Below are 15,902 nucleotides of genomic sequence, written 5' to 3'. Positions count from 1 at the left end.
TGCCTCTGGGCTTTCTGAAAAGCCAAGTCTTAATACTTCTTGCAACTCTCTTCTGTTTTAAGGATTCTTGCTGAAGGTTTGAGTTTGTTTTTTTCCTGGAGATGCCTAGGTTGAATATTTTTCTCTGCTTCTTCAACCCAATCACCTCTCATCACGGTTGAACTTTTTTTGTGACTTATTTTAACTTGAGATTAAAAATGAAGATATACATAGATACATGCAAATATACATTTATATGGGATTATTATTTCCCAAGAGCACATCTCTCGGGCACTTTTCATTGATAGGCTCAGTGTGGCTGTGCATTCTGACTGCTCTGCTAACGGGTATTTCTTCACAGACTGAGTTTCCAGCACTCACTAGGGTAAGTTCTGAGGCTTATTGATTTTCTTGTCCAGCTGGAAAAAAAAATCCCCTTTTAGAAGTTGAAAATCGCATATTCCTGTTTAATGCAGAAATACAAATAGAACTGTTTTTAATACTAATTGCTGGAGACAGAGGCATATGGATAAACATATAGGCACAAAATAGCAGGAGAGAAGCTATTTCTCTGGAGAATGGCTGAAATTAGTAGTTTCAGGGCTGCTTATGTAAAATAATCTTTCTCCCTCCCTTCCTTCCTCTCCCTCCCTCTCCTCTCCCCTCTCCAGCAGCTCTCTCTTTTTCTGACTCATGCTGGGTTTGAGGAAATAATTTTCTCTCTTTTCCTTTAGACAGATCCCTGAGTAACTGGGGACTTGGCCTGCCTTGTCTACTGAGCCTGGGGGAAGATCGAATGGAGATGAGTTGATTTTATTCCATGAAGTAATAGCTCACCACCAGCAAGGGTTTCACCTGCTTCACCTGTGGACGCTTCTAAATTCTGCTTTCTTGGGGAAGAATACTGGGGTAAGAGAAGGTTGCTTCTAACAAGTTAGCAGCCTTCTTCCTCCCTCCCTTACAAGTTAATGTAAAGGATAAGGCTGTGACTCCTTTGGATTGCACCTTCGAATCAAAACAGGAGGAGGAGGAAGAGAAAGGGACAATGGCTCTGAGTGGAAACTGTAGTCGTTACCCTCGAGAACAAGGGGCCGCAGTTCCCAATTCCTTTCCTGAGGTCATGGAGCTGAATGTTGGAGGTCAAGTTTATTTCACTCGGCATTCCACATTAATAAGCATCCCTCATTCCCTCCTGTGGAAAATGTTTTCCCCAAAGAGAGACAAGGCTAACGATCTAGCCAAGGACTCCAAGGGAAGGTTTTTCATCGACAGAGATGGATTCTTGTTTCGTTATATTCTGGACTATCTCAGGGACAGGCAGGTGGTCCTGCCTGATCACTTTCCAGAAAGAGGAAGACTGAAAAGGGAAGCTGAGTACTTCCAGCTCCCAGACTTGGTTAAACTCCTGACCCCTGATGAAATCAAGCAAAGCCCGGAGGAATTCTGCCACAGTGACTTCGACGATGCCTCCCAGGCAAGCGACACCAGAATCTGCCCCCCTTCCTCTCTGCTCCCTGCCGACCGCAAGTGGGGTTTTATTACTGTGGGTTACAGGGGGTCCTGCACCATGGGCAGAGAGGGGCAGACCGATGCCAAGTTTCGGAGAGTTCCCCGGATTTTGGTTTGTGGAAGGATCTCCTTGGCAAAGGAGGTCTTCGGAGAAACTTTGAATGAGAGCAGAGACCCTGACCGAGCCCCAGAAAGATACACCTCCAGATTTTATCTTAAATTCAAGCATCTGGAAAGGGCTTTTGATATGTTGTCAGAGTGTGGATTCCACATGGTGGCCTGTAACTCCTCAGTGACAGCATCTTTCCTCAACCAATATACAGATGACAAGATCTGGTCAAGCTACACTGAATACGTCTTCTACCGTAAGTGCAAAGGGTTCCTATTATTTTTTTCATGTGTGTTGATTCTCTTTGCAGATGTGTATGGGCTGTATGTTCAGTCAATATCTAAAGAATACTATTTGGGGATTTTTTTTTTAAACTTGAGGTATAGCTAGAGTATTAGAGCTTATAATTCAGCTCTCATCTCTTGCCTAAGGCAACTTTTATCTGTTTCTCTAGTGAAGTCACAGAATATTCAAAGGCCTGAAAAATCACAAGATGCAAATGATATTGGTGTAGGTGTTATGTGGAGTTGAAACAGACATCTATGTCTGTGTGCCAGATATTAAACTGTGAAGATGAGGTGAAGATTAGAACGTGGCTGTGGGTCCCTGGAGGTCGGTAGACTCAGAGTGGATGACGTGCTGCTGTCGATTCTTTGATCTGAATTTTGGAATCTGTTAAGCTGGTAGCTGAAGACTTGCTTTCATCAGGGGCTTTGAAAACACAAATGGACGTTGTATTGAATGATGTGGTTTTGGCCAGATGGCAGTATAGACTGACAAAAGACCCCCGCCCCCCAAAGCCTAAAATTTGCTTTTATAGGCTTTACAAGTCTGCTATTTGATCCTCTAGCATCTTGTACTGCGACGTGAGTTGCACTGCAGACTTCATTAAGCTGAACTTCATTTAAGGTCCATCTGAAAGGAGCTCGGTCCTTGGGAATCGTCAATCACGTGCAAACATCTAGACAGCTGAGGTGACAGAATTACTGACATAAAAGGAAACAGAGGGGGGAAAAGGACAGGAAACTATTGTATCGAAGCTTTTAAGCTCGGTTTCCTAGAGGTCAGTCCATTTGCTTAAATGACAACTTTCAGTAGAGAGTGCCTTGTTTTAGAAAATGGTATTATTTTAGATAAATTATAAGCCATTGACTTCTGAAGGGAGACCAGTAAGTACATCAGTCTGTAAAGTTTAGTGCTTGAGTTAACTGTGGATATTCAACAGGCCTGGGGGTTGGGAAGTGAATTTCGTAAGAAATCTGTTTCCAATGTTAACATTCTATTTCCTCTTATTTTAAGGCAAACCAATCCATGGAGGGGGTTAAAATGTCTGAATTGATTTAAGCGCAAAAGAACAAATGAATTTCTTGGACTCATTTTTGCCTGGCGTTGTGTTTCTTCCTTTGGAGATGGTGCTGGGAACCTCGGTGGACTGGTCAGTGGGAAGCCGAGCTGTCCTGTACTGGGTCATAGCACACACTGGGTTTTTAGAGGTGCAGTCATAGGGGTGTGTAGATGGGACAGCCTGTGGACAAGCATGAAACCAGCTATCAGTTCTGCAGTGTGATGTGTAGTAGCAAGATTGTGATTTATCTATAATCGGTATCTCCCTCTGTGCCGGAGCTCAGTTGCCAGACACTGCTTTCTTCCTTTTGGTGGATTTCCCACTAGTGTAGAGATAAGACTCAAGCTTTTTAGCCTTCTGTAGAGGAATCTGACATTATCAGTGATTGTGTAGAACAAATATCATCACCTCACTTTTGGGAAAAAATGGACCTTAGAGTTCAAATCTAGGTTTGTGATATTCACCTTGTTCTTTAATTTCTAATAGTATTTGAAACAGCATCTTAAAAAGCTTCAGACAAATAAAAACATACTAGTTCTCCCCCCACAAAAAGACCAAAATAGATTTCTAATCACGTGCTCATGTAAATAAGACCTAGAACCTGAAATGTATTTACCTCCTGGCTTCGTGATGCTTCTTTGTTAAAGATGGATCAAACACTCGTGCATCTAACACTGTGCCCTCCTTAAGTTGCTCTGGACCGGCTCTATTCTCCTGATTATGTAATTGCTTCTGTCTTCGTTGGGCTGCTGAGAGGTTGCTGAGGAGCAGTCCGCTCGCCATCCCTTCGTGGTCAGGCTAGCCCAAACACGCAGCAACTTTATACCACACAGTATACACGTTGCAGGTGACACACTCCTCCTGTGTGCCTAGCATCCAGAGCTCAGTGTCAGCGCTTCCTCTATCCTAGGACCAACAAAACTGACAGCTGGCTTTCTAGGGTCCATAACAACTTCCGTGCAGCTGCTTAGCCATAATTATTTAATTAGAAGCTGCCAACTGTGCCTATATAAGCATTAATTCATCAAGCTGTTGTGCTCTGGTTAATGGGCCGAAACTAGGGGAGGTGCTCTCAAGCTGACTGGATGCAATATTTGGGGAACAAGCACTAGGCTAGCGCCCCTGAGTCCCACCAAGAGGGCAGAGCGCCAGGCCACAGTGGACCCGTGGAGCTGGATGCAGAGGGCAGGAGCTGCAGCCTGCCAGGCTCCAAAGGGCAACATCCCAGGAAGCACCTCTACGTCCCCCCAAACCGGCCAACACACAAACAGGATGCTCTTTGCAGAGCAACTCAACTTCTTAGGTTTAATTTCATTATATATATAAAATATACACACACACACACACACACACACATGATATGAAATATATAAATAGTATACATATTATATGTACTGTGTAAATACTATATAAATGTATGCAATATGTAAATGTTAGATAAATATATGTAATATGTAAATATATAAATATGATGTATACTATTTACATATTATGTATGATATGTAAATATTATACATATACTATATAAAGTTATATAAAATAAATATGTTTTTATATATAAAATTAACTCCAAGCAATCAGACTCTTCTAATAACTTAGAGATAATTCAGAGTCACTTTGCCTGGATTCATATCATAGTAAAAAATAAATTGTAAGAAATGAATACATTGCACATAGTGGTTGACAGTCATGAGAGAGCCCTTCTTCTCCTGTTTGCCTAATTTCTCCCCCCAAGTTTCCCAAAGGAAAAATGGGACACCGAAATCTCCCTGTATTAGTAACAGGCTAGATTCTTGCCTCATTTAACCTTCACATAGACCTAGAACTGATGGTCAGCATCACGTAGTTTTGACTGATTGTTGAGTTAATGTAGAATTATGAACAATTAAGGTCAACAGGTGTCTGTACTGTGTGTTTTTAGAGGGCGGAAAGAAATGTGTTTGTCTGCATTGCTTATGTCCCAAAATAAGGTATGTGAGATGCTATGGATTATGGTTCACCTATCAGCAACCAAGAAAATGTAATATGGGAACACTGAAATGCCTATCCTAGGACTGCCTCACAAGTACTTTAGATACCTCCTTTGTTTTCATTGAAAACAGTGAGAAAGGTCCCTTTCCTCCTTTCCCACCCAGCAAGCTACATAATTACCTCTATTCTCTCCAGCTGTTGTGTAGAAGGCACTATTACTAACATCAGAGAATGCCTTCTTGATTCACCTCTAAATGAAATGGGAGCTAAGTAGTTTAGAAAAGAGAAGTCCTGATTTTGAACCAGATCCTCAATAGCCATTCACACCACTTAGGAACAAAATCGCAGGTGCACGGAAATAAATGAACCTCTTATTTAGAGCCATCTTCCAATCTCAGGGAGAGCGGCGAGATTGTTCTTGGTTGGAGGGAATTATGCACATTTCCTTAATCCTGCTCATGAGTGAGTTACTTCAGACAAATGCCTGAAAGCACTCAGATTGAAAGGCATTTGCCTCTCCTAAGACTATGATAACATGACCCAAGTAGGGAGTTTAATTCACAGGCTGCTTACTCTGAAATCTGTGAATTATAGGTAGAGACACTGATTCATCACCTTTTTAACAAATTGCTTCTTGTAGGTGCATTTTAACCTTTCTCCTCTTTACTTTGTTTCCTTAAATTTAAAAGGTTGTTGCCACAAAAGTCTAAATTGCTTTAGCTATACAGTATGTATGTTCAGGGCTAATGGATGAGATGGGGTGTTGGAGAAAAGTAGAGCAGGAAATGATTTCTCATTGAGAATGTAGTGGCAGGGCCTTGCATTGGGAAGGAGTATATGGTCCTGGCCCGTGAATAACCCAGTGTTGACTTCAAAAGCTTCAGTAAGTCAAATCATATGGTGCTTGTCTTTCTTCATCTAACTTATTTTCCCTTAGCATAATACCTTCTGGGTCCTTCCATGTTGTTGCAGATGGTAAGATTTCATTTTTTTTTTTTTTTTTTTTTTTTACAGCCGAGTAATATTTCATTGTATGTATGTCCCACATCCTTTTTATCCACTCATCTACTGATGCCATTATGCCGCCTCCATATCTTGACTATTGTAAAGAACAATGCAGTGAACGTAGGGGTGCATGTATCTTTCTGAATTAGTGTTTTGGATTTCTTTAGATAAATACCCAGTAGTGGAATTCTGGTTCATGAATGTCAACTGTAATGGAAACATTTTTTTTAAAAGTTTCAATGAGAGGGTATGTTTTTATAGGAAAACAGGTGGAAATGCATCTATCCTGAAATGATGCTAGCTCTTTCTCTCCCGGTTACTTGAAAGATAACAACGATAACTTCAGTTTTTATTGCCCATAGAGATATGAAGTTGGCACCTTCAAAATGAAGCAACAGAACAGTGTGGTCAAAACTGTGAAGCTTTGGTCTTGGCCACCACGCACATCTCTTTCTGGGCTGACTTTTCTGTCATATCTACCTAGATGCCCTCTTTCCTCTGCTTTAGTCATTCCTGCTTTCAAGTTTGTTCTCTCTGACCTCTAATCAAGACTTGTCAGATAAAATTCAGTTCTGTCGATACATTTAGAATACTTTTAGGGCATGGCGTTCCCTTTCTCAGGGGCTTTTGTACATAAGAAACCTTTTAATAGTTGTGGATCATGTGACTCATATCTGGCAGGTAGTGTTCTTAAGCTTGAGGTGTTTTACTTTATAATTTTTTTAAAAAAGCACAATTTAAGGGTCAGGCTTCATCATGAAGTCAGTTTGGACCCATGCCTGGGCAGATACCGGATGGTGATGGTGATGATAAAGGCATGTGTGATGGGTGTAATTTCTTCTCACGTCTCTAAGATGCTGTGCTCTGAGCACTGGGCTCAACATAACAGGGATATGAGCATGTTAGTAAAATCTTTCATTATATTGTTTTCTTTTTCACGTCCAACAAGGTGTATTAACAGAACCCAGTCTCTCGTGGAAGGCAATTACCGTCGTCTCTTTCTAGGTCTGTAGCATCACCAAATGAATTTAGCAGCAAGAGAAGTGTCTACGTGTGGACAGAAAAGGGAGGTCTCTGCCATTACCCTCAAGTGCCTCAATGTATCAGGAAAAAACACAACTGGAGAGAGAAGAACAAATGCTTCTGACAGTCTACGGCCTGGATTGCGCCTAAGGAATTAGACATGGGAATAGCTGATAAGGGGCCGCGCAGCTCCATTTGGAACCCCTCCCGACACAAACCGCGGAGAGGAGGGACTTGCAGAGGGACTTGCAGAGGGGCGTGCAGAGGAATGCCCAGAAGAAGTTCCTTCAGAGATGGATAGATGGATGCTCAGTTTCTGCATCATAACCGAGTGTTGCTCTTTTTCCTTTGGTCTTAGCTGAAGCTTTCCTCAAGTACTGGATTTCTTGGAAAGTCAGTTAAGACATTTTTAGTGCAGGAATCTTTAAGCGCATCCAGATGTCGAGACACCCAGCTCTAATAATTACAATGGTCATTATAAGACCAGTCTTGTTTCATAAATATTCCTTCCTTCTTTCCTTCCTGTCTGCACTGGATTATTTTGAAGCGGATTTTCATTTCATTCATCTACAATGCTATACTATATGTCTCCAAAATAAGATGAACTAAAAAAATAAATAACACAATGCAATGATCACATGCAAAATTAATACACGTCCTCACTTACCATTGTAAGTGGGTTCTGCAAGTTTAGGTGAAATGTATAGGGAAACCAATTTTACCATAGGCTAAATGATATAAACAAGAGTTAAGTTCTGGTGGGATCTCATCAACATTATAGCAAAATGGCATTGAAAAAAACTGTTGATTTGAGGACTTGTTGTAATTCTTTACTATAATTTAATATATAATTGATGTTCAAACTTTTTATTTTTCACAGTATTTTCTTTTCCTTCATTGATTTTGGAGAGAGAGGAAGTGAGAGAAAGAGAGAGATAGAAACATCAGTGAGAGAGAACATTGATTGGCCGCCTCCTGCATGCCCCCCCACCGGGGATTTAGCCCACAACCTGGGCATGTGTCCTGACTGGGAATCGAACTGGCAACCTCATGGTACATGGGTTGATGCTCAACCACTCAGCCACACTGGCCAGACTCACAGTAATTTTTTCAAGTTGGCTTGTTTGGGTCAAGATCTAAATGAGGTTCACTCATTACCTTTGGTTACTATTTCTTTTCTCTTTAAAAATTGAAAAAATACTGCATATAATTTATATGCAACAAAGCAGTAAAATGTATCTCTTAAATATATTTTTAAAAATATATGTTTTTATTGATTTTTTTAGGAGAGAGATAGAAACATTGATATGAGAGAGAAATATCCATTGGCTGTCTTCTGTATTCCCCCACTGGGGATCGAGCCCACAATCTGGGCATATGCCCTGACCAGGAATCAAACCAGGACCTCTCGGTCCATGGGACAAGGCTCAATCCACTGAGCCACACTGTCCGGGCTTAAATATCTTTTAATCTCTCCCTCCTTTTATCTTCTCTCTCCCTCCCCCTTTTCCAGTTTGTTTGAAAAAACCAAGTTGTTTGTCATATTGACTGTCCTGCATTTTAGGTCTCGCTGATCCATCTCTGTGATACCATAACCATATTTTTCTGTGAATTTGTTATATCAAGACTCTAGATTCTAGAGACTCGATCAGATTCAAGCTCATTATTCCTGGCAAGAAATCTCAATGAGTGATGGCAAGTTCACACTGAATTTGCTTTGGCAGATTGAAATGCTATATGCTATGCAGGTAAAAAAAAAAAAAGAAGGCATCTTTTTATTGTTAATTTTAAAATAATCATCATGTAGATAAATAGTAACTGGGATCTATTTGTTATCTCCATTGTCCAAGTTGACTCTGAAGATATGGCAAGCAATAAAAGAAACCCCCATTTGTCTTTCCAGTCATTCCAGATCTATGTAGCCCTGGCCAGTTTGGCTCAGTGGTTGGTGTATTGGCGTGAGGACCAAAGGGTCTTGGGTTTGAGTCCCTATCAAAGGCATGTACCTAGGTTGCAGGTTCGAATCCTGGCCCTGGTCAGGGTTGTGTGGGAGGCAACCAATCAATGTCTCTCTCACATCAGTGTTTCTTTCTGTCTCTCTCTCTCCTTCCTTTCCTTCCATTCTCTCTAAAAATCAATGGAATAATATCCTCGGGTGAGGATTAACAAAAGAAGAAGTAAAACAAAAGAACTATGTAGTATTCCACCGCTGTTGTCGTCAGTAGACTGGGCTGCCATCAGGGTGTAGTGGGTCTACCAGGATGTGCACTGGGTCCTGTTGACAAGGGATGGGGGTGGGAGGATTAATTTTGGGTGGAAAAGTTTGCGTCCTGGCTATTCTAATTTTGTACCCTTGGGTTCTTTCACCTGTGCTGAAGCTCCACTGAGCGCGTCATCTGTTTTCCCCAAACCGCTTCCCTCCCTGTGTTCTACATCTCAGTCGATGGCAACTCCGTCACCCAGTTTCCCAGGGACGAATGAAACCTGGGCGTCATCCCTGACTCTTCCTTCTCCCCAGTCACTCTCTCCAATCTATGACAAGTCCCGTTGGTTCTTCTTCATCTCTCTCAAGTCCATCCGTTTCTTTCCCCGCTCACCGATGCTGCTCTGGCCCAGACCACAAGCTTTGCTTTCCCAAACCACTGCCAGGGCACGTGACATTTCCTCCCACCTCACATCTGGCGGTGTCTCCTTTGGCTCTGTTCTCTCTCATGCAAACAGGGCAAGGTTTCTAAAGTGAGTCTGACCATGTCACTTTTCTGTTTCTCGTTCTTCGTTGCCTTACACTGCTTTTACATTTCATCCGAATCCCCTGCCACGAACCACAGCCTTTCATGGAATGCCCTCTGCTTCCCTCCCTGGAATCCCCTGCTGCCATCCTGCCCCTCGCATCTTTAACCTCGGCGTCCACGATTTCCCTTCATTCTTGAATGCTGCGACACACCTGTGTCCTCTGTTTTGTATGTGATGTTTCCTCTGCCTTCACCTGCCTTGATTAACTAAATACTTCAGGCCCCACTCCAGAGGTTACTTTTTTGGGGGGAAACTTTCTTAGTCACTGTAGTTGAACTAGCCACCCCTTGTCTTTGCACCATATGACCCAATTTTTCTTTGCTATGGCACAAATAATACCATATCATACTTGCTCATTTCACTGCCCCTCCAACATGAAGACTCAAAGCTCTAGAGAGACAGGAACGGTGTCTGTCATGCTCAGCGTAGTCCCTGGCATAGCATCTGGCCAATATGTAGGTACTCCATAAATATTTCTCAACAGAATGAAAAAGAAGTGCCCACTGCCGAGTTCTGTTGCGGTCATGATGCCACTGTCTTGAATATACCATTACACTGTCTCTTAACAGAAGAACTGAACAGCGGTGATGGTGTGATGGTACTTTAAATAACACTAGTGGCATTTTCTAAGACCACTGAGTGCTTCTGGTGCTGGGCTGCGCACTTCACGTACAAACTGGAACCCTCACCACGAGACGCCCTGCTCTTAGCACTGCACAGAGATTCTAGCTCGAGGAACTGAGAACAACACTGGCGAGCAGCACGTTCTCCTGTGGTCTCCTTTGTGTTGGCTCACCCAAGCAGGAGCCCATTGAACCTGGGTTGAAGCACCAGTTTAAGGAATAACCCAGGGGGGACGCAGGATTCAGAAAAGTGCTATAAAGTGAGAAAATAGCCCCAGTATGAAAAGAACGCAACCGGAATGCAAAGTGTGCTGAGAGAATGACTAGCTTGCCTTCTCCACTTTCTTACTGCTAAAGGGTTTCGTTTCTTCCTTCCCTCCCTTCTGTAAACATTAATGATCATTTTTAAATATCAGAGGCAGCATAACATGGTGGTTAAAAGCTTGACTTTTGGAGCCTGGACTCCTTGAGGTTGAATTATTGGCATATTGCTTTCATGCCTCAGTCTTCTCCCTTGTAAAACGGAGATGGCAACATTAGTGCTTGCCTCATAAGGTTGTTGTGAACATCAAATGGGTTAATGTGTGTAGAGTGCGCATGACAGTGCCTGGTACCTGGTCAATGCCATGCATGCATTAATAAATCATTACAAATACTGGCGTGGATGAAACACAGGTGGTTCCTCTTCATTACTTTCCTGGTTCTTTCTACTAAGTCCTCTTGGGTACTTTGCTCAGTCTGTTGATTCTATGCATGTTGAAACAAAGAAACAAACACATTTTGAAGTGGCTTTTAAAGAGGAAATTTAAGCTATTTATTTTAATTAAATCTTAATAATCATAATTCTTTTTTTTTTTTTATCCTCACTCAAGGACAGTTTTGCATTTATCTTCAGATAGAGTGGGAGGGAGAGAGGGAGGAAGAGCGAGAGAGAAACATCGACATGAGAGAGACACATTGAATGATTGCCACCCACATGACTCCACCTGGGGCAGGGGACAAACTGTAACCAAGGTACATGCCCTTAGTGGGAACTGAACCTGGGATTCTCTGGTCCATGGGCCGATGCTCTAACCACTGAGAAAGCTGGCCAGGGCAATAAACATAATTCTTTTCTTTCCCCTGGCTATTCCATGATGGAAGTCATTTATAGTGGCTTTCCCCCCACCTCGTTTTCACCTGTAGCTTTTCAGAACCTAGGATACTATGTGGTAGAATTAAAAATTAAGAATACAATTTAAATTACATATTCAGTCACTGTAGGATTAGAATAACTTTTATGTATGCCACTGACAATAGGGTCATTAAAATTGTTCCAGAAATGAAAACAAGACATTCTACTTCACACTGAGTTGCTGTGCTATGTGGTACTGAAAGGAAATGAGTGTTAATGGGGGCTGTTACCATGTGACCCATTCTAAAGCTGCCCCATGTGGCAAAATTCATACTTTTCTACTGTTATTCCTCAGTCCCATTCCAAAGCAGAAAGGTCTAGTGATTTTTCCACCCTAATTCCTAGAGACCGTTTATTCTGAGTGTGTCTGCTATAATGTGATTGTGATACTAGATACACTGATGAAAATGGGAGGCAACCCATTATACATGACTTGGTAGCACATTTAAGAGACTTTCAGACTGTTGTATATTGTTTGAGACAACATTGTAGACGGTCCAGATCAACACTAGCAGAGAAAAGGATAACTAGGCTCTGGTTTGGGTGACTTTTCTATTAGGGGAACCCTGGAACAGCAGAGACATTCTAGTGGCTGGGAGAAGGGAAGTGGGGCATACGGATGTCAGAGGGCGGCAGAGGCCTAACATTCAAACCAAGCAGTGCTCTAGTCCGGGAGAACTGTCACAGAGTTCTGAAAATACCCCAAAGACAGGGGCTGGCCTGCAATGCGACACACATCCGTGGCTGGCCACGCATCGTGGCGAGAGGCGTTTCCTGTGGCCGTGGGCCTGCACGTCGACGCGGTGATGCAAGTGGACCATAGATTTCATTTTTCATAAGGTTACTTTCTAGCTAACTAGGGGGTTTTGTGTGTCTGTTTGACCGGAGGGATACCTGTGTGGTGTGGTACAGAGGGTCGAGCGGCAGTGGGATCAGAGGGTGTCAAGGAAAGCATGATTTAGAAAATGGCCAGTTCTGCGGAGTTTTCTGGACATACACCCCTGTGGCCCGGAGCAGCAATGACTGGTGCTCTAAGACGGGATACTGGCAACATTTTAAAGGCCATTTTTAGGCCCATGGAGGCTCAATAATGTTGAATATTGTTTGAAAAATATGATTGCTTTGTACATACCGAGGACCCTTTTTTAGGGTTGTTCTGTTGAGGTGGATAGAAAATATCATATCTGTATGCAGAGAATCAAGATATTTCCCCCCATTTAACGAGTGCATTTCTTTAAATTTCATTTTTCAGTTACAGTTGACAGCCAATATTATATTAGTTTCAAGTGTACAGCATAGTTAGACATAACATACAGAGTGACCCCCCCATAAATCTAGTACCCACTTGCCATCATACATAGTTTTTATAATATTATTGATTATGTTCCTTATGCTGTACTTTACATCCTCATGACTATTGTATAACTGCCAATTTGTACTTCTTAATGCCTTTCACCCCACCCCCACCCCCGCCAACCCTCTGCCCACCGGGCAGCTATCAGTGTGTTCCCTGCATCTTTGCTTTGTTTGTTTATTTTGATTCTTAGATTCCATATATACATGAAATCATATGGCATTGTCTTTCTCCAAGTTATTTCACAGAGTATAATACATTCCAACCCATCCATGTTGTCGTGAATGGTACAAAGTCATTCCATTTTTTTTCTTTTTTCTTTGTGGCTGAGTAACATTCCATTGTATATAAATACCACAACTTTATCCAATCATCTATTGATGGGCACTTAGGTTGCTTCCGTATCTTGGCTGTTGTTAATAATGCTGCAGTGAATATAAGGGTGCATGCATCTTTTCCAATTAGTGGTTTGGAATTCTTCAGATAAACAGAAGTGGGATTGTTGGGTTATATGGTAGTTCTAGGTTTAACTTTCTGAAGCACCTCCATACTATTTTCCGTAGTGTGTGCACCAATTTGCAATTCCACCCAAGGTGCAGGAGGTTCTCTTTCAAAGAATCAAGATCTTGATTCACCATGTGCTTATGCAAATGACTTCCTAGTACTTCTCTGGTCAGCCAGGGGAGTGATTCACAGTGCAAACAGACTCATTGATTGGAAACTGCAGGCACTTCTAACTTGCCTTCGTCTGTACCCTTCTATAAGACAAATATAGACATGCTTGTTTTCTAACAGATCTTGACATTTCTTCATCAGAAGGACCTCCTTTCATAAGCAGTTTTAGGTCTAGCCTCAGTTGTTTGTCCAGAAATCTGCTTGCTACCTTCTGGCCCACATGAATAAATGCCAGGCACCACTGTGATCTTGCTGTACCCTTTGCTTTGGTGTGTTTGTTTCCTACATCTCTGCAATGGTTGGCTTGAATGTTCCTTCTAGAAACATTTATTGAACACTTACTATGCACCTGAGACTGCATGCAGCTCCAGGGTCACCTGTGAACAAGACCATGTGGACAACACACTCATGGAGCTTATGGTTTAGGAATAGAGTAGACTAGTTAGTGGGCAGCTTCAATCTGGTGTGGTGGTCAAGGGTAAACTGATGTGAGAATAGAGAAGGAGCTCCTGATAGAAATTTAGGGTATCAGGAAATTAAGCCAGATTTTATATTAATGCTGAGAGAGGAGAAAATGCTTAAATCTTTAATGCCTTTGTTGACTTTAAGATACTAGCAGGCTGATGAAGTCATAAAAGTTATAGCCTAGGATGACTTAAAAGAATCTTAAGACCTTCAGCAATCATTTTATTTCTCACTTAACGAGATTTTCCCCAGTGATAGCTATGTGAATGATTTAGTTACTCCAGGAGTCAATATATTTCTTTTCAAACTCTTCAGTTCTCTCTTCCATTCCCACCTTTGTCTTATGAAAGTGCATGTTCAAAATCAGAAGCCAAACCATAGTCTTAGCTGACCAGTCATTGATTTTAAAGATGCTTTATAATTATGTCTGTAGTCTTCTTTTATAATGATTCTCAAAATAGTATGTGTCATCATTATTATTTTAACTTTAGCTACGAATTCCTTTTTACCTTGTCAGTCTTACGCACAAGTCATTTTCAGTAACTACCACAGTGCTAAACACAGGGGGTGCTTAATAAGTATTTGTTGAATGTGTGCATAAATTCATAATGTTACATTAAAAAAAGAAAATGTGAAATGTAAAATGAATGAAATTTGCTCCCAGTTTTACTTGATGTTATGCACTCTGTAAGCAAGAGTGAAACTATGGTTGAATACACTGACAACATTGGTCCTACCTGAATAATGCTCGTAGTTTTGTTGCTTTTTACTAGGGTCTACTCAGGCAAGCATCTTAATCTCCTTTTTTTTCTTTTAATATGTTTTTATTAATTTTTTTTTTTTAGAGAGACAGGAAAGGAGAGAGAGATAGAAACATCAATGTCAAGGAGAAACAATGATCAACTGCCTCTTGCACGCCCCCTGCTGGGGATCGAGCCCGCAATCCGGGCATGTGCCCTGACTGGGAATGAACCAGGATCTCTCAGTCCATGGAACGATGCTCAATCCACTGAGCCACAGCTGCTGGGCCTTATTAACCTCTTTATACCTCAGAACATTCACCTGTAAAAGGGTAATGAGGAAGCTTCTCTTATGGCAGTGCTGTGAGGATTAAGCCAAGGTCATGCCGTCTTATTAACTTGTCTCGTCAATAGCTGGACACTACTTTATCTCTAGGCTGTTTTAGTTCATCTTACAAATAGCTGCCAAAAGAAACAGAGACTATGGATTCGTTAGAGCTGATCCTGCTCATTTTCAAAGCAAAAAGTCAAGCTTCTGCCCTCTGGTTTCACTCTGGACCATTACTATGCACGCTTTATGACCTTAGTAGAGAAAGGAAAAAATATAATACCAATTTCTATAGTTTTCTTCACATGCTCACCTCTCCTGACCCTTTGAAGGCACTCATCTCTCTGCCACACCCCCCTTTTGATAGTTCTCACAAGAGGCCCGTCTGTTCCCCATATCGGTACACGGCACTTGTGTTCCCTCCCCAAGGGCACCCACCCTTTCGCTCTTTGTCTCTCTGAGTCACTCACCTTCAGAGTCAGGCTTTAATGGGTTTTCTCGGAAAGGCCTTGTGTTACTGTCCCTGCTGACGTAGTCTGGGTCTTCCTGGTGACTCTCTGTTTATCACCGTGTTTCCAGTGTTCAGCACTGCTCACGTGTGTGACTATCTGTTTGACTTGTTTTATTCTCTCTCTTTCTGTCCCTCGCTCTCTCCCTCCATCCCCCCACCCTCTCCCAGTAGACTTTAAAATTCATGGGCACAGGAACTACATTTGTCTGACTCTCTTGTATTTCTAGCACCTAATACAGTGCCTGGCGCATAGTAGGCACTCAATGCCTACTATGTAGTAGAGATGTTTTTTTCTCTA

The 15,902-nt window shown here is 41.9% G+C and overlaps 1 protein-coding gene across 1 annotated transcript in view; it reads left to right on the top strand.

Moving 5' to 3' along the window:
* The first annotated feature begins 1,019 nt into the window (after positions 1 to 1,019).
* KCTD16 (potassium channel tetramerization domain containing 16) overlaps positions 1,020 to 15,902 on the top strand; it is a 256,914-nt gene continuing 242,031 nt past the window's right edge. Inside the window, exon 1 of the mRNA XM_036241243.1 lies at positions 1,020 to 1,853. Within this exon, the coding sequence (XP_036097136.1) occupies positions 1,025 to 1,853 (829 nt within the window). The 5' untranslated portion in view covers positions 1,020 to 1,024. The remainder of the gene's footprint in view (positions 1,854 to 15,902) is intronic.

Source organism: Molossus molossus, unplaced genomic scaffold (genome assembly GCF_014108415.1).
Source record: "Molossus molossus isolate mMolMol1 unplaced genomic scaffold, mMolMol1.p scaffold_m16_p_4, whole genome shotgun sequence".
In the NCBI taxonomy this organism is placed as follows: domain Eukaryota; kingdom Metazoa; phylum Chordata; class Mammalia; order Chiroptera; family Molossidae; genus Molossus; species Molossus molossus.
The sequence above is the reverse complement of the archived record's forward strand: the minus strand, read 5'-3'. Positions and strand labels throughout refer to the sequence as shown.